We start from the raw sequence: 19,870 nt of genomic DNA on the forward strand, positions 1-19,870 counted from the left end.
TCAGACTGATGATCAAAATAATGTCATTCAATGTCACCCTGTCACAGAATGATCATCTCTAGATCATTCACACTGGACCCAAAGCAGAAATCTTCTCCACTGTAAGAAATAACCAGACACAAAACTGGTCCCTAAGAGTAGCATGGAAACCTATAACACCTCTTAGAGGTTTAGAGTTTTAGTCAATTTCTGACCTCTGACCTTCCAGTTCTGGATGTTTTCCAAAGTCTTTTGCAAGATTGTTTAGAGTATACATAGATTCCTGATGGAATGAGAAGTACAGCTGAAGGCCAGCAGCATGACTGTAAACCTTACTGATTTGCTATAAGCAAAACTTTGTTTCAGTGACTTGAAAAAGCTCTTTGCAAATACATTAACACTGAACAGAAAGATCAAATCATTCTCCAACCCTCCCAGAACCAGAAAAAGGCAAGAATAAAACCTCTGGTCTACTTCAAAGACAGCAACAGTCCCTACAGTCCAGTTGGGGAAGAACAGGCTGGGCCTGTCCCATGAGCACTGTGGATCTGACTTGGAACTGTTTTTGTGGTACAACTTAAGAGCTCTAAGAAATTGCTGACTATGATCACATCAAGACCCCACCAATAGTCTCCAGTGCTAGCTCTTCAATCTGGGACAAACTCAGGACTTCTCCCACACCAAGGGGCAGCTCATGACTGTAGTGAAGAGTGAGGCCATTCTTCTGATAGGTCATTCTCTTTGGCAATTTATCCTGCACATGATGGCAACACACCATGTGGCACTCCAAGGCCTTCCTTTCTCTCCCAGAAGGTTTCTTCTTCTTTTGAGGTTGGCTGGGTCTGGCAAAGACAGAAGTAAAGGTTGTTACTTCGGTAACCTAAAGGTGTTTCACTATGGTTGGGGCCTGCCTCTTGTTCAAAATGTCATCCCATAGTCCTACAAATGTTAAATTAACAGAAACTCCCATTGAAAGGGGCATCTAGGAAGGAATTTTTAAATTCTGCCATTAAGGAAGATAGTTTTAGTCAAGCTTTCCTGCAAAGATACATGAATCAGTCGTGATCCTAGCTAGTGTATCTGCACACTCAAACTGTAGTGAGCAGTATGGAAGCCAACTTTAGAAGTGACAGACAAAAGTTATAAGCAGTTTGTTCTTGAAGGTAGACTCAAAAAGAGAGGAAAGCTTTTCCAATGTCTCATCCACTACGACGGAAAATAATATGGATGAATAGTTGAGGGCTACAAGCTTCAGCATGATTACAAAGAAACCCTCCTTACCAGTTCTGACTTAGGCTTTAGACTCTTTGCCTGATGGAAAGGCAGGAAAATGCCTTGGTCAGTGATCCCACGTGGGGCCACAAAAATTAAGCTGTCAGACTGAGGATTCTTGGTCAGGAACTTGCACCACACTGCTGAGGTTTAAAATACCCCTTTTTTTTGGGGGGGGACAAAGAAACAGAGTTGCTTTAAGGTAGCATACTTAATGAACGTGTCCACTGTAAGGATGACCCAAGATCCCACCTCCTCCTCCAACAGGTGCACACATTAAGGCATTACCAAGGGGAAGAAAGGGGGCAGAGGTAATTTCACAGATTATGTCTTGGGGTTTCTCCAAAGGAGAAGTTATTGGAGTTAGCTCTAGGGAGAAGTCGCTGTGCTTATCCAGCTTGGAAGTAATTGACTCCATGTTCTGAAACACCCCACAGGGATCTTTGGTGGGAAGGTACTACCCCAACCTGAGCGGCTGTAGAGACAGCCTTTTGCACAGACTCACATGACAACTGTGTAATTAAATACATGACAGAAGTCAGATGACAGAGATGCAGTGCTTTGGAGAGCTCCTGCCAGTGGTACAGAAAAGGCATGAGAAGTTTAGCCCTAAGTCCAGTGCTAGCATCATGCTAAGCTTCCTAAGAGTGTATTACCACTCCACAATTCAAGTTCTCACCAAGCCTCTAATAATTACCTCAAGTCCAGATCCTAAATAATTAGTCCTGCCATCAGAAGGTCTAGTGTAACTCTCTTCAAGGTTGGCCATCAGAACCTGCTAGGACTGTTAAGGGATACTGAAACCAATGTCCATGACCTCAGCTGCTCTTGACCTGCAGCTAGTAACCACACCCAGTGATCAGACCACTTGGAGCTATTCTGTGATTGATCAATGAAGCATGAACAGTACCTACAACACAGGAAACACCTCCAGTGTGGGAAACAGGGATGTGCTTCCTCTAGGCCTTTTGTCATTTGCAAAAGCAGATGGCGGCTATGAGTTCAAACCCTCAGCAGTCAGGATAAGATAAACATCAATGTCGACCAAATACTAATTTTTGAAACAGAGCTGTAGGAAGGCTTGACTGAGGCCTACTGACCAATTCTTGGCTCTTCCAAGACCCATGCGAGGATCCGTCAGTTGCATTTATCATCTTGGTAGGCAGGAACATTAGGATTTTTAGTCCATGATGTCTGTAGGTGGTCAAGCTGAATTACTGACACTTACGGCAGTGTTTCCCATCATGGTATTTGCCCAGGCAGTAGAGACAATGACAGTACATATCCTGCCTCATTTTATAGTACCCACACAGACATGTATATCTGCATTCATGCACTAAATTTAGCATCTTTTCATGTGTGTTAGAACTGATAATCAAATTGCTTAAATGTCAGGCGTTACTAGCAGATGAAGACGTTAAGCATGCTCTTGCTGTTTACATATTAAGTTGTAATGCACACTGGCAGGAGACACATGTGCCCCTCAGCACGGGTGCATCTGAGACTAAAATGCTGAATTCTGACTGGTGGAGAGGATGAGTCCAATCACCAAATGCAGTGTCTGACGTTAGACTTCTGTTTTCTGTGCAGGTTCCTCAAACAATAAATCTTCAGAGACCATTAGACATCAAACAGCCATACAACCAAATGAGGCATAACATTACATGATTTCAGTCTGTGTTTAGTGTGTCTTTATTAGGTGTTATTTTTCAAAGAAAGGTTTCACCCAGGCTTTTGTGTGTTTTACCTAGGATTCTAGTCAATAAATAAGTTCAGTGAAAGACTGGCTACAACTTAAAATGTATTTTTAAATTAAATCGATATTTCAAATTTACTCTGAAAAATCAGCATTTGCCCAAGGTTTGAAATATTTTTAGCAGACAAATTCAAGAGAGTTTCAAGGAGTCTCTGGTTAAGCATTTAGGGTATACTATTTAAAAATATATATGACTGCATACTAGTTTTTATGTTGAACTGCAAACTAGATAAACACATATTTAGTTTTTAAGTTGACAAATTTTGCTATTTTAACAAATCTGAACACAACTGCCTTCCTACATTTCCTTATTCATGCTTAAGGCTAATGCTTTTTTACTCACAAGTTAAAATGGCATTTCATATTAGAGGTGAGGACTTTATTTTACCTAGTGTACTTGGCTTTCTGGTATATTAAAAAGCTGTAATTATAATACTGTCAGAAGGAACTTGTTTTCATCATGAAAGGTGATTTGTTTTCTCTGACACAGACCTCTGCTTATTTATAGGATCAAAGAACCATGACTGGAGAAAGGCTACAGTTAAGGTGTACAAGTACATGGAAATTTTTCTGCACAATGTAAAGTAAATTGCTCTAAAATATACACAACAATTCATGCAGCCAACAAGGCCCTACCTAGCAAAGGGTAGACAAATAAGCATAAATGGCATGCCAATGGCTTAAATTATAGTACAGAAAAAGATCCAAAAAGGACACCTAAGAAGAAAAAAATCTCCTTATTTATACATATATGCATTTGGTAAATTTTGTTGGCCTGCAAAGTCCTCTTCAGTCTAAGGATCATTTACAAGAGACAGCTAGGAAGAAAACAACTCCACAATAAATTACTAAAGAATTATTTTGTTACAGCAGCACAGTCAGTCAATCTTGCAGTCATGTCTTGAGGCTGTAAAGTAAAAAAATAGTGAAGTAACTAGAAAAGAAAAAAAAAAAAAAAAAGAAAGAAAGGTGAAAATCTTGCAAGTTATACGAGTACAAAGCCAGAAGTAAGAACTGGACCCTGTGTCATGACGATAAAAGCCAAAAAATTCCACAGGACATTTTATTATGTACAGAGAGTCAATAAATGACAACATTTTTACATACATGAACTGCCAAACATTTTCTGTTTAAAATGCAACTCTAACTCTTTATGAAAAGGGTATTATACAGAACACAGTTCACTAATGTGTTAAAACAAAAAGCTAAACAGGTTTTCACATTAAAAGATGTCTTAAAAAACATCTCTTATGAAGACACCATGGGATATATGCCTGAATTATAAAGACAAATAAAACAATAGGCAGCCCCATGTTACAAAGAAGTATCCCATAAAAGTAATAACAGAGCAACTTAAATATAAATACTTACGAGCAAGAGCTGACGAGCCTACAGAGTCCACATGCAGGTTTCCTCATGAGATACATTGGCCAACCATAAGCAGCAAGGGCAAAGAGCATATAGTAGCACACCTCCTTGTACTTCATCATCTCCTGCTGTGAAACCAAACTACATGTCAATCAAATTAAAAGACTGAACAAAATCTGAAACAGTAAACTGTCTGTTCTACCAGTAGTAGTAACTAATAGCAAAGGTAACTGTCCGTTATGCTCATTCATCATAATGTATACAAGTTAAAGCTTAACCTTATATGACATGTTCATGCTCACCAGCAGGCATGGCACTCAGTGACTAAGCATGTACAGTCTAACACACAAAATCATTTTTAAATGTCATAATGATACAGGTCAAGAAGCAGTCAACCTCACTTAGGGCATATACCTGAATAAGTTGTGTGTGGTGTGTGTATTTACATACATGTACACATCAAGGTTACTAGAATATTACAAAGGTACTGACAAAACTGTGCAGTGATACGTGTATAGGAGATAATATGTTAAGCCAGTGAAATCACCCATCAAATGGCATAAATCTGTGTACACTGAAGAGTGATGACTTGTAACAAAAATAACTAGGGTACACTAAATTGTTTAACACAAATGGAAAGTGGACACCCCTTCATTTTAACAAGTGACAGGCTATCAGAATACTAACCCTTCAGTGGAATGGATTTTTGTTTTTCACTTCAGTAAGATATTACTAGGTTGTTACCATTTTATCGGCAAGGCATCTTTCACTAAAACATGACATTTTGTAGGACAGTCCAAATTTCAACACACACATCGGACATAGCTTCACTTAATTATCAAAATAAATTTGTGGGCAAAAATGTTTATACTGTGTTACATAATTAACATATCATGGTACAGCAACAGTCCATTTCTGCAGTAATTAAAGGGAAGTGAAAATACTGTTTCACCTAAAACAAAAGAATATTTTCCAGGTTTAACAAACCAAAAAGTTGTGTACAGAGGGTTGTAGACATGCATAAAGTATTCCATTTCACACTGTAGGTCATGAAAGTGAAATGTTTTCAATATTACAACATGATTCATAATACTGTATAAGGAAGGGCAGAAGTGAGTCGTAGTTGAGAGAAGCAACCAACTTCAAAAAGTCACACTGGGTTCTCCCTTCTCCATTATTTTACCTAACCCAGAAAACAGGGAGACTGAGAAATAGTGTGTGTATTTGTGACTGCACGTAAACAGGCCCTCAAAAAAAAAATAAAATTCCCAAAACTAGCTTGATATTTTCAAGATGATCCACGGGTTTCTACCTTTATTGTGTTTGAGAAGTGCAAGAGCAATAGAAGAATCAGGGCAGTATAAGCAAATAATCCCTCCACTTTAGAGGAAAAAATATCCACAACCCACTTTTCTTGACTTGTCTACTTACCATAACAGTAGATCTTTGAAAAATAGTCACTGCATCAATAAATCACAACACTTGGGTTATATCCTGCCTTACCTGTGTCTATCTGAAATTTCAAAAGCAATGGCTTCCCTCCTTCCATGGAAAGAGTAGTGAAAGCTTGCACTGGAATACCTTACGTAGCTATGCACAGTCACTTTTTATGTCTTTCCTTTATGCATATTTTATTTAACATTTGTTTACCGGGAAATGTCCAATTGGGCAGGGCTGCCCGTTTTCAATGGAGGCCCGGGGAGAAAAGCTCCACATGATCTTAAAATAAAGAACATGTAAAATAGTAACATTAGCACTATGACACAATAATATTTGGATAAAGTTATACAGGAAATATAAAAATTTAAAGTATTTATAACATTTGCACCACATATTAATAGCTGCACAAAGTTATATATACAGTAAGAGATAAAATAGAGTCAAGACTCTGCATACAGTACTGTATATATATAATACATACATTAGTAATCACACACAGTATACCATAAGAGCATCCAGTAAAACTTGTGCTAATATTCATTCTGTCTGATATTGGAGGGCTAGTACTTCTATCTTCTTCATTTCATTAAGGTAGGATTTCCTGACATGGAAGGATGGATATTGAAAATGTTCAATATCTAAATAATATAATACATATTTTCATTGCATCGCAGTTATAAGAACATGCACTAGACCATGTGTAGTGTCCACTGCTACTATATATGGGAATTCCTATTGCTGTAACTCTTTCCCTATTAAATTTTGTAGAATCTAATATCCCCTTGAGGTCATCTCCTTACCGCTAATGTTAATACACTACACACACACACATACATACATACACACACACACACACACACACATATATATATATATATATATATATATATATATATATATACACACAATGCAAAATTGCTTCATATCACACTGCTGCTGTACAGCAATGATGTTTATATTCTGCTGTGGGCCTATATTATAATCTCCAATGTTTAATAGTTCGAATACATAAACATCAAGCTTTATACATCGAACTATTAAACAATCGAAACTCAATAAAAATATTTGTAGAACAAAAAAAACTAATGAGTGTAGGAAAGGGGGCAAGCCCCCCTGCACCCCCCCACCCCCGCTACTTAAATATACCAACTCTGAGATCACGCTACAGTGTAGGAAAGGGAACTATGTTAAAGTGCGATCTCGGCGTTGGTATATTTAAGTAGCAGGTGGGCTTGCCTTCTTAACCCCGTTAGGGTAAGTATTTGATGTTTAAAATTTTTTTTTATTTTCGAAGTTACAGAACTTCAATAATATGGTGTCGACCATACTGTATTCAATGTTTCGTAACTTCGAGATTATAATATAGACCCTTCTGCTGTTTGTTGTCTTTTTTTACACTTGTAACAATGCTCACATTCTGATGTCTGTTCATCATGTTTATAACATTGCCATTTGCTCTATTCTTACATACGCAAGAATGTCTAAATTCCGGTGTCTGTTTTATTCATTTTATTTCTCTAAATGGCCTACTTTGGAGATGAAAAGTCCTTGGATCACTTCACATACTCAGTTAAGAAAACAAAATAAATAAGATGGATGACAGAAAGGAACATCCCTACTTACATAAAATTAAACAGGAGAAGATAAAAAATAATGTGTGATCCAGATCTGGTGATTTACAGAGATTGCTGATTGAGCTGGCATGGAAAGACGGGGATAGCCACCCTGGAAGTGCACAGCAGCCACAGAATGCTGTGGCATGGAAGGATGGGGATAACCACCCTGGGAGTGTACAGCAGGCCACAGAATGCTGTGGCACGGAAGGATGGGGATAACCACCCAGGAGTGCACAGCAGACCACAGAATACTGTGGCATGGAAGGATGGGGGTAACCACCCCGGGAGTGTACAGCAGAGCACAGAATGCTGTGGCAAGGAAGGATGGGAATAACCACCCTGGGAGTACAAAGCAGGTCACAGAATGCTGTGGCATGGAAGAATGGGGATAGCCACCCTGGAAGTGCACAGCAGACCACAGAACGCTGTGGCATGGAAGGATGGGGATAACCATCCTGGGACTACACAACAGACCACATAATGCTGTGGCATGGAAGGATTGGGATAGCCACCCTGGGAGTGCACAGCAAGCCACAGAATGCTGTGGCATGGAAAGAGGGGGATAACCACTGTGGGAGTGCGCAGCAGACCACAGAATGCTGTGGCATGGAAGGATGGGGATAATCACCCAGGTGTGCACAGCAGACCACAGAATACTGTGGCATGGAAGGATGGGGACAACCACCCTGGCAGTGCACATCAAACCAGAGAATGCTGTGGCATGGAAGGATGGGGATAACCACCCAGGAGTGCACAGCAGACCAGAGAATGCTGTGGCATGGAAGGATGGGTATAACCACCCAGAAGTGCACAGAAGACCACAGAATACTGTGGCTGGAAAGATGGTGATAACCACCCTGGGAGTGCACAGCAGAGCACAGAATGCTGTGGCAAGGAAGGATGGGAATAACCACCCAGGGAGTGCAAAGCAGGCCACAGAATGCTGTGGCATGGAAAAATGGTGATAGCCACCCTGGAAGTGCACAGCAGACCACAGAATACTGTGGCATGGAAGGATGGGGATAACCATCCTGAGACTACACAGCAGACCACAGAATGCTGAGGCATGGAAGGATGGGGATAATCACCCAGGTGTGCACAGCAGACCACAGAATGCTGTTGCATGGAAGGACTGTGATAGCCACCCTGGGAGTACAGAGCATACCACAGAATTCTGTGGCATGGAAGGATGGGGATAACCACCCTAGTAGTGCACAGCAGACCACAGAATTCTGTGGCATGGAAGGATGGGGATAACCACCCTGGGAGTGCACAGCAGATCACAGAATACTACAATTCCCTCATAGAAGGGACAGCTAAGCAAATATTGGCCTGTGGGTGGGCATTCAATCATAGGCTGCTTAATACAAAAGGACAGAATTGCTTGCATCCTTGGACTAATTTCAAGCTCCAATTAAGACCAAGTAACCAACAAACATGACCCAATCATTGAAACAAAAATCAAACATAACCTTACATTAAATCAGTTAAGCTGTTGTCTCAGAAGTAATAGAATAAGAAACACATGATGTTAATTTTTCACTTCTTACACTACAGCTGGCCATTATACTTTAGCTTTCTGACACTTGAGCATTTTGCATTTGATGTCTTCACACATAAATTTATCAAACATATAAAGTAATCCAGTGAGAGCAGTGAGGACTGTGTACTAGAGAGTAATTACCTTGTAAGTGGCAGAACGGATAGCAATGTTGAGGGCATCAAATCTTGGTTCAGTAGAAAACCATGAGATTTCCTGAGGCCTAGAAACAGATGCCACTAGAACCTTAAGCACATGTGGTCTGGGAGCACTCTTTTAACATCTCACACTTCGGTGTAAGAGCTAAGTTTGTACTAACAAGTGTACGGGGTAACCATCTGATCCCAACAAGAGTTTTGACAGATGGAGTGCAACGGCTCTAGACACAGTGCCTGCACTTTATGTTGTTTGCCATCCACTGTTTTTGACAATGTTTTACTGAAGGTGTTTTTGACAATGTTTTACTGAAGGTCCAGACAGTCAGGTCTGCCACCTCTGTGACTAGGCAGGTAAAAGCGGAGTGGAACAACAGTCTCTCATTTGCTAGGCCTTCCTTCAGAACATGTCAAAAGAAGTAACATTATCATTCATCAATACCATTCAGTGTCAGCCAACATTTCCTTCATACTGCCACAAACTGGATTTCATCGGGGAGGGGGGATTACAAGCTCAGGTGGCCCTAAGTGCCATGTACACAAAAGTGCTAACTCTTATGATAAGTTTTGGGTCATATAGACTATTAAGGGGTGTCTTCTATGGGCAGACAGGAATGTTATTGCTTGTGATAGTTGTTTGTCTCTCTCCCTCATAGGTCTAATAGCCTAGTACCTACGTATGAACCTATCGGCCCAACAGCCTAAGTAAGCCTAGCCAACAAGGTTCCCTAGCTTACGCCACCCAAGAAAGTTATTTTCCTGTGCCCCTGTTGAACAGAAGTGATCCCCGGGGTGTATTTCCTATTTCCCATCCACTCATCAAGATTTTTCTTGAAGAGTGCTAATGAGGAACTTTGCTTGACATAGATGGGTAGCTTGTTCCAGAGTATGGGAAGTCTCTGGGACAGGAATCTATCCCTCCAGCATGTCCTGTTTATTGTGGTGACAAGGTTTATGTCCCTAGAGTGTGTAGCTCAGAGGGATTGGGATTTCATTAGGTGTAGCATGTCCAACAGCTCTGGGTTTGACATAGCTTTATATGTTAGGCAGAGATCATCTTGGAGTAGGCGATATGCTAAGGAGTAAAGCTGGAGTTTTTTGAGACTGTCAGTGTAGGGCATCTGTTTCAGGCCAGTAATCCTCTTTGTGAGGTACTTCTGTGGCCTTTCCAGCTGCTGCAAATAAATTGTGAGGTACATTCCGAAAGGAGCGCTGTACTGTATAATGGGTCTAATGAGTGTCGAGTAGAGGGGAACAATGACCTCTTTCTTTCTGGATGAGAACCCTTTTGTGATGAGGTGTGCCACGTAGAAGGATTTCCTGACTACTGTGGCAATGTGATTATCAAAGGAGAGACTACTGTCCACCTGGGTCCCAAGATCTCTTATCGCACATTCAGCGCTAAGGAGACTTCTGCCTATGTGGTAGTTCATGGGTACAGAGTTTTTACCAAAGGGGATGACCATGCACTTTTTGGCATTGAGGCCATGGCTCTGACAAAAGGCATCTGTCTCAGGAAGGCCCATCTGTAGGATATCCACATCATTTGGGGACTCAACTATGGCTCCTAGTTTACAGTTATCTGCAAACTTCATTAGCCAAAGGCCTTCTGTGTCAGCCTGGACTTCAGAGAAGTAGATACCAAACAGGAGAGGCCCCAGGACTGAACCCTGTGGTACTCCACTTGTCACTGGTTTGAAGTCAGATTTGGAGTCTGCAATTTTTACAGCGTGGGTTCTGTCAGTGAGCCAGTTGGCAACCCATCTTGTGACATAGGGATTTATACCTAGTTTAGTGAGTTTAGCTATAATTCCAGAATGGGGGATGGTGTCGAAAGCCTTGGCGAGGTCAAGATAGGCTGTGTGAACCACCTTACCCTTGTCTACGACTTTGTTGACTGTTTCAAAGAAGTCAATCAGGTTCAGGAGGCATGATCTGCCTTTCACAAACTCAAACTGGGTGGGGCCCAGAGTTTGGAGGTTACCAATGCCTTTGTTTATGAGTTCCATGATGATACGTTCCATGGCCTTGCAGACCAGGCTCGTCAGGCTAATAGGGCGATAGTTCCTGGGATCAGTGGTGGCTCCCCCTTTATGGAGTGGAATAACTGCTGCTGTGCGCCATTCAGTGGGCACAAAGCCTGATGTGAGACTATGACTGAACATGGTGCTTAGGTGGGGAGCCAGTTCGTTCTGAAGTTTGTGTAAAACGCAGCCTGGGATGCTGTCCGGTCCCATGGATGCTGTGTTTTTGGCTTTAGAGAGTGCAGCTTTTACCTGCATAGTTGTGGTTACAGGGACTCTGCATTCTTCCTGAATAGATATGGGCCCTTTAGTTGGTGAGAGGGGGGTAAAGTTAGCACTGAACCTATCTGCCAGAATGTTGGCAATATCAGTTGGTTCTGTAATTTTTGTGCCATTGTGCTGTAACTCAGAGCAGATCTAGGTGTTGCCGTTGAGATTCTTGACATAGCTATAGAATGCTTTGTGGTTGTCCCTAGAATCAGTGGCAATTTTGTCTTCGTAGCTAGCTTTGGAGGATGTTATAAGGGATCTCAGCTTTTTACTGAGGCTGACCAGGGAACTCCTCCACTCATGGAATTTTACTCTCTTTTGCAACAGTTTCTTCCTTCTGTTGTAGAGTTTGTTTATGGCACAGGACCACCAGATTGGCTTCCTTTTTTTGCAGGATAGCATCTCGGTTCTGTTTGGGATAGCACGATCCATGCACGCATGTAAGTGCTTATAGAGTGCATCCGTGTAGGATTCAGTCATCGTAACTGTATTGTCCATCTGCACTGGTTTCATGAAGTTCGCCATTTCTGTCTTAAGAAGCATGAAGTTGGCTTTGGAGAAATTTTTTACCATGGTTTCCTTAATAAGGGGTGGGGGTGGGATGTGGATATCTAGGGTGATTAGCTTATGGTCGGATCTGACCAATGAGGAGTTGACTTCAGGTGTGGAACACTGGTCACTCATGTTGGTAATGACTAGGTCTAGGATATTGTTGCCCCTGGTGGGGGTGTGGATAAGTTGATCTAGGGCATTGGAATTTATGAATTCCAGAAAGCGTTGCGTGAAGGAGTTGGTACATGAGTAGGTTTCCCAGTTAATGGTGGGGTAGTTGAAATCGCCCATTATTAGGGTGTTTGATTGAACCCTAATATTTTCAAGCATATCAAGAAAAGAGGAGTGGGAATCCTGGGGCATGGTGGGAGATCTGTAGCAAGCTACAATTTGGATTGCAGTTTTGCCCAGTGTTAGTTGCACTTGGATAACCTCGGAAGCATTATGCTCAGCAACTAGCCTGGAGGTGTGGATATCCTTAATTAATATGGACACACCTCCACCTTTGGTGTTCCCGTCCAGGTTAGGTGGCCGAAAAGTGTGGTATGAGTTATAGCCTGGTAATGCAGGGGTGCTCTCTGGAGCCTTGAACCAGGTCTCAGTCACTGCACAGATATCGATGTTCTCCATTTTAAGGAGTGCCTCGAGGGAGTGCATTTTGATATTTAGACTTCTAGCATTGAGTAGCATTACCCTCAGTTTTTGCTTGCCTGTCATGGTGGTGAATTTGTCATTTGAACTTTGCCTAAAAAAGGCACTACAGAGGCGGCAAGAGCCTTAGCCAGTATCTGGAATCCCAGGGGTGACAGGTGCAGACCATCTCTGGCAAAACATCGTGGTCTGTCGACCGTGTCATCCCAGGCAGACAGATACTGGATTCCCTTAGAATGACACCAGAAGCTTAGCCAATTGTTGAAGTCAATCATTTTGTCCTTGTACTGCGGTATCATTCTGGGCGATGGCAGGATGCTGGTCAGGGCTAGGTTCATACCTGCCTGTGTACAAGATCGGAGAGCTCTTCCATGTCTCTTTTCATGTAGTCCAGGGAGGTACATCTCAGGTCATTCACACCAACATGGACAATGACAGAATCATATTTGTACTTGTTGTGGAGTGACCTGAGTGCGTGGGTTATGTGGCAGATCCTGGCACCTGACATGCAGCTGACAGTAACCTTCTCCTTGTTTAGCCTGGTGAGTGGGACATCAGTGTGCCTGACTATAGAGTCACCTATGAATAGTGTGTTGGGTATGTTGTTTTGCCTTGGGGGCTGTGGTTGAGTAGTACACTGAGTCTGTAGGCTATGTATCATTTGGGTTGTGCTGGGGGGTGGTGGTTGCTTGCGTTTCTGCTTTGGAGGTCTCTGTTGCTTGAGCAGATTATTATTGAGAGCCTCTGAGAATATTTTTGTGTTTGTATGTGTGGATTTTGGTGGTGTAGGTTTATTGGGACTATGTGATGAATGTGGTGTGGTGCAAGTGTTTACCTTCTCCTCTTGACTGTCAAGTTCGTTCTTGGTTGGCGAGAGCTTTACCTCTAGTTTGGCTAGATAAGTGCATCTCTCACAGGTTGTAGTGTTGGGTGGTAAGAGGAGAGGGTTGTCTGTGTACATTGCTACATTGCCCAGATTCATCAGATAGACAGGAGAAAACACTGGGAGCTGACCCTTGGACATGTCTGAATAAAAAACTATTTTCCTCTAGACAAGTGAGGAAAGTGAGTACAAGAGCTGTTTTTCTCTAAGCAAGTGAGGAAAGTAAGTACAAAATCTGTTTTCCTCTAGGTAATGTGGAAGGTTGAGTGCTGTAGTAATTTGTAGTTTGTTTAGTGCTTACAAATTCTGAACAAGTGCTGAGCATAAATAAGCAAATTCAAGTGTTAAAACTAAGAATCTGTATCTGGACAAGACTAGTTACAGGAAAGAAACAAGTGCAAATGCAGGCTTTTAAATCAGAAAGTTGAAAGAGATGGAAAAATTGCCCAAACGACCAATAACTACAATTTCCGGGCCAGAAACCACTCCTTATGTGGTAGATAGGTTACCTAGTGCTTACCACTCCCACTGATAAGCTAGCAGGCTTCCCTTTAACACAGAAAGGTTTGGGGGGCCTCAGGAGCTTACAAACAGTCATGGATACAGCAAATCTGTATCTGGACTAGACTAATTACAGGAAGGGGGGGACAAGTGCAAATGTGGGCTTTTAAATCAGAAAATTGAGAGAGATGGAAAAACTGCTCATACAGCCAGCTACAGACAAGGGCTCTACAGTATGTGCTTTAATAACCAGCTTGTCACCACCTATCCTCCAATGTATCTGATATAACACAACTTGTCAGGACTTCAGTAAAGACCAATTGTCTGTCAGGCAAGTGCCAGCCCTCTTCAGTGATGAATCAGCTGGTCTTACCAGTCAATCAGATAAACTAGACCTATTCAGAAATTCCTTATATATGATGTGCATGCCAGCACAGTGGAACAGTTATATACAGATGGATGTAAACGTCCCAACAAGAACACATTATCTCAAAAAAGAAACATTGTCTTACCAAGACAGAGAAACATTTCAACATCAGCATTATGAAGTACATTTGCATGCAGCACTTTACCAGCTCATGTAACTAGCAATTTCCATATCAAAGTTTTTTTTTTTCTGTTATACTTTTAAGCATGAATAAAGTGATTGAATGTATATGGCAATATAGAAATTAAAATACCGTGGCTAATCAAAGTCACTAATACTGTAAACAACAGACTGCTCCAATGGACTTCTGAGGCTCTCGTTCATTCAGAAAGCAAAAAGTTGATGCAACATGGATGTGTAACGCTTGAAAAGGCACATCATTCAATCCTGGTCAATAATTATCATATAGACATAATAACTGTAAAAATACCTGTGATGCAGCATATTCTCAAGACACATAAAACAGCACAAAGATATGTATAGCAAAATAAAAAACATTAGTAACAAACAAGTTTTCAAAGTTAAGGCATATATTTCCTTTTTTTTCTCTCTTTACAAAAAATCATTTCAAAACAAATTATACTACTTCACTAACTAGTTTTTCTTTTCTTCATAATACCTAAAATGCTAGTTACTTGCAGATTCATGCACAGTTCCTTCACAGACAAAAATAAACAAGATGGGTTACTTGTATGTCTTTTTTTTTTTCTTTTGACTTGATGTCATATGGAATTCCTCCCCTTAAACACTGCTCTATATGTTGTTTTACTGCCATTTAAAAGCCTTTTTTTAGACTGTACATTATAAGATACCACCTTATTATAGATAACTATTGTAATTGTCTGAATTACGGCCTGTGCTGAAATAAGCATCTGCTTAATTAAGCGTCTGTCTGCTTCAGTCTCCAAAATAAAGATAAGCCTGGGCATACATGCAGCACTGAGATAAACCAAGAATCACTCAACTCACTGTAACGGAACTTTTTTTTTAATTTCTCAAAGCCTTTTGGGTTTCTAATACCATGACAGGAATGGATTCCATTCTTAAGTCAAAGTATAATTAAATTTCATGAAATTAGTATTGTTTCAGTCTTTGACGGTAGCCAGAAGTACTCTTCACAGCACCCACAATCTGCTCAGTAATGACTCCTTCTGCAATTCATACAGCACTACATGTATCAGTAACGTACAATTGTAAATTCTTTTTTTATAAGACCCATTGCTCCTATTACTATTGGAACTGTCTGAGAATCCGTCTTCCACATTGCCCTCACAATTACTACATAACCTTCCCTTTTCCTTGCAGTTCAGTTGATACAGCAGCTAAACAAATTTATTTTGGAAGACCCCAAGTTTAAGGAGGTGTATTTTACTCTCTAATCTTCAAGATGATCTGAAATATACTTGCATTTAAAAGTACTACTGTAATAGTCAGTGTATTTAGAAAGACTTTTGGACAAAATATAAAAATGAAAATTGGTACACAACCAGCTATGTAGTTCATGTGTACCTCACTTTAGTGACACAGCTGCTTAAAATATCTAACACTCAGTTCTATGCTTCGTGCTACAAAATGGACTAGCATTAGAAGCATGCATACACACATGATCATTTCAAAGTAAGAGTATCTGTGCAGCTAATCATCATTTGTAACAGCCAATGAACTACTACTGATTTACTGTTTTAACATCCAATACAGAAAATTACCTAATGCTTCTTTTCAGAAATAGTGCATTCTTTCATAGCCCCTCCAAGAATAAACTATATTTTAAAAGTCCCAGCCTGTAAGTATTAGCCACTCCTCAAATTACAGCTCTATATTCCAGGTGATTCTTCCAGGTGTAATCCATGAGTGAACCATGAGAGGGCTCTCTCAAGTCTACTGGGCAAGATCCAAGTCACCCATTCAGGACCTTCAGTTAAGGAATAAACCTCCTTGATCTAGCTCTCCAAGCTATTTCCTTTCATACAGTATTAACTGGTAATCAGTGTCTGGCTAATACATATTTGTTCACCTAAATAACTGCTGTGGTAATGTTCCCATGATCCATAGTGTAAGATATGTATTACACACATTTTAAACACATTACCAACATGTTACTATGTATGTGTGCGCATCTGTGTATAAATATGTGAATACACACACACACACACACACACACACACACACACACACACACACACACACACAGTCACAAACCAGAACTGCAATAACAAATGAGCACTTCCTAAAGCAACTGTATCTTTAAATGTTTGAAGATGGCAGCATGCTCATGTACAAATATATCTTTACAACTTTGATGTTAATACTTATATACATGACTTACTGTGTTCTTCAGGTCCAGGTACATTGTACTTCTGGTGACAGGCATCCCTGACAGGAATGCCAAAATATCATTGTTTGCCTAAAGGGAAAAAAGCATGGAACCAATTTTAGACATGCATGGGCTTGTCAGGCTCTGTAAACAGCAAAATAAACAAGCAGCCCATAAAATAATTGACAGCAGCATATAAAATACAAATTTATCCCAACTCTAAATTAGAACAGGTGGAATAAAAACATGTGCATAAAGCACTCTGATCACACTTGAGATCAGCAAAAAGATAAGCCTGTTATGCACCTCTCTGTTATTAGAGAGATGCATTACAACTTCTATTAATGGATCTCATGTTGTAGCATATATGCCAGCCATCAGATAACTCTGCTTGAAGGATTTTTAGAGCTTTAAGATCTGTAATACACTTCATGTTTCCACACACTAAAACCAAAAGTATGGCAGGCTGAAGTGCTGAACAAATTTTAAAGCAGTTTGTAGATACGGCAGATAGATGGCTTCTGACTGCTACTTGTCTAGTAGCACTGTTACAGCTTTCAAAGATATAAAATATTTCTACTTCCTGAATTTTTTTCTTTATTGATCTAGTACACTCAGGCAGCTACAACTCCATGTACTACAAACAATTCTGACTGCATCACGGATCATAAGTAAACTTCATGAAAACCGAAAGAATGTGAAATTCTGTAAAGCACACACAAAATGGAGGCGGTCACCTTTGTAGAACTCGCACAATACTTTATTAAGCGCATTTCATCTTAAAACCAATGCCAAACTTCTTCAGGTAAAAACTGGCTGCCAAAATCTTTAAACCTTAAATATGAAAAAGGCATATGATCCCTCCAGTAATGACATTTTCTTAAAGGCATACTATAAAATGCACTAAAACCCTAAAAACATTCCAAAAAAATTCATGAAATATAAAACTAAAATATACTACTAGATGCTTAAAAAGCACCAGTGTTATCACCTTTGATATGCTTTAAATTTGAGAAAAATGATGACAGATGATGTATCATTAAGACTTTGAGACTTAGCAGCATCAAAATACTTAGTATTACAAGAGAAAGCCTATGAGATGGAAATAAGGCAGAGGCTATCTCAATGAAAAATTGACACATAACATAATATTTCCAAGCATGACCTAGAAAGTATCAGACTTTTAAAGAATCAAAATATCCAAATTATGAAACTGGACAAGGGTGGAGGCGTAGTATTGATGGACAATATGCTGGCAAAATGTATGGTATCTTGTTTGATGATGTCATACACACACCCTCAGAAAAAAGGTGCCTAAACAGTATCAAAATTAGATCATCCAGAGAGTGGGTCGCAGAATTTGTAAGTGGGATGTATCAAACAACCCCCATCTTATGTGGAGAAGCCTCTAGCAACTGCCCTTGGCCAGATTCAAAAGAAGGGACAAACAATGTTGCCCGGGCCAAAAGGGAGTCACCATATCAATCTTTGGGGAGTCCTTCTGGATCTTTAAAAGAAGCCTGACATCAATGAAAAGGGTGGAAAAGCATACATGAACATTACCATCTCTAAGAATGAGAAGGCGTCTATCTTCCAGGTCTATTTGCAAGAAATCCTAGTTTCTTTAGTTGTCTTTTCTGAGAGAAAACAAACTAATCTATTTGAGGTGTTCCCCAGAGTTAGATCAATTCATGGACAGCTCCTGGGTGAAGGTTGCATTCTTGAGGGTCTATCCTATTCCTGCCATAGTTTGTCTGCTACCACATTTTCCTCTGATGGAATGTATGAAGCCTGTGAAGTCAAAATGAGCTAAGTTGCTACTTCCCAGGCTATCACTGCAAGTCTGCAAAGGGAGTAGAATCTTGTACATCTGTCCCTAATTGTTTATGCACCACATATCACTATGGTGTTGTCTGTGAAAACTTGTAGCAATCCTGGAGATCAGAGATGATTTACGGCTTTCACAGCATTTATTACTGTCATCACCTCTTTGGCATTTATGTGCTTTTATCTGTCAAGAGTGTTCTACAAACCTTGTACTTTCACAACTTTAGAAACCACTCCGCATTCCAGATCTGAAGCATCTGTTGTGAGAGACAGAGACAGGAGAGGAAATGGACGGGAGTAAGGGAGATCTAGACTGAGAGAGATCTGGTCTGCCCACCAAAGAACCAGCCCCTTATTTAGAAACCCCAAAACAGAGATTTGAAAAGATAAACGGTACAGATGCTGAGTATAAAACGACCTGAGGTACCACTGGAATTTTTCTCATACAAAGTATGGTCGGTGCAATCAGGAGAATCATAGAAACCATGTATGACAGAATCAAGAGAAATTCTTTGGGAGGTACCTGGTTTTGACTGGAAAACATTAAGTAGCACTTTTGGAACATCTCTGCTTTGTCTTGAGGATGAAAGGTTCTATTCAGGGCAGAATCTAACAGGGATCCAAGAAAACTACTTCTGTGACAGAGAATGAGAAATTATTTCTGTAAGTTCATCTGAAAACACAGAATGAGTAGAAGATTTTGTTAAGTACTCTAGACAATTGGAAAAAAGTCTGCAAATATAAAACAATAATCCAAATATAGAGAAATGCATATGCCTTAAAGTCTGCAGAAAGCATTTACTGGAGCCAGACACTTTGCAAATACTCTTGGAACATTAGATGGTCCAAAGGAAAATATATAAAACTGATAATGTGAGCCAGATACAGAAAATCTTAAACATCTCAAATGCTTGCCAACAGGAATGTGATGGTAGGCATCTTTTAACTCTAGCTTTACCATGAAAGCTAGTAAGGGAATAAGAGTAAACAGGATCGGAATTCTGAGACCTTGACAAAAAGTCTGAAAAAGGAAAGTTCTAGCACAGGCCTCCATGACCTTTCCTTCTCTGGCACCAGAAAAATCATTTAATACAACTCTTTGCCCACCTATCTGGTAGGCACTGATTCTATTACTTCCTGAGATAACATTTGCTCCAGAACTAGGGGGGGGGGGGTAATATTTTTGCTGGGCTAGAAGGAAGGGACTCCTATTAGCAAGTGCATCCCTACTGAATAACTTTGAAAAGTCATGTGTCCAAAAAATCTGGTGCCACAAAGGAAAATGTAGACTCTGA

The 19,870-nt window shown here is 40.3% G+C and overlaps 1 protein-coding gene across 7 annotated transcripts in view; it reads right to left on the minus strand.

The window, feature by feature from the left end:
- The window catches only part of DAGLA (diacylglycerol lipase alpha), a 2,305,179-nt gene that overhangs the window by 460,318 nt on the left and 1,824,991 nt on the right, over window positions 1–19,870 (minus strand). For 6 of the 7 annotated variants that reach the window (XM_044059506.1, XM_044059501.1, XM_044059503.1 and 3 more), the window contains 2 exons: window positions 16,761–16,838; window positions 4,379–4,503 (listed from right to left, as the gene is read on the minus strand). In XM_044059506.1, the coding sequence (XP_043915441.1) occupies window positions 4,379–4,503; window positions 16,761–16,838 (203 nt within the window). The remainder of the gene's footprint in view (window positions 1–4,378; window positions 4,504–16,760; window positions 16,839–19,870) is intronic. The other variant, XM_044059505.1, reaches the window with a different exon arrangement.

The sequence above is a fragment of the Protopterus annectens genome, chromosome 17.part0 (genome assembly GCF_019279795.1).
Source record: "Protopterus annectens isolate FY-2018-M chromosome 17.part0, PAN1.0, whole genome shotgun sequence".
NCBI classification, from domain to species: Eukaryota; Metazoa; Chordata; order Ceratodontiformes; family Protopteridae; genus Protopterus; species Protopterus annectens.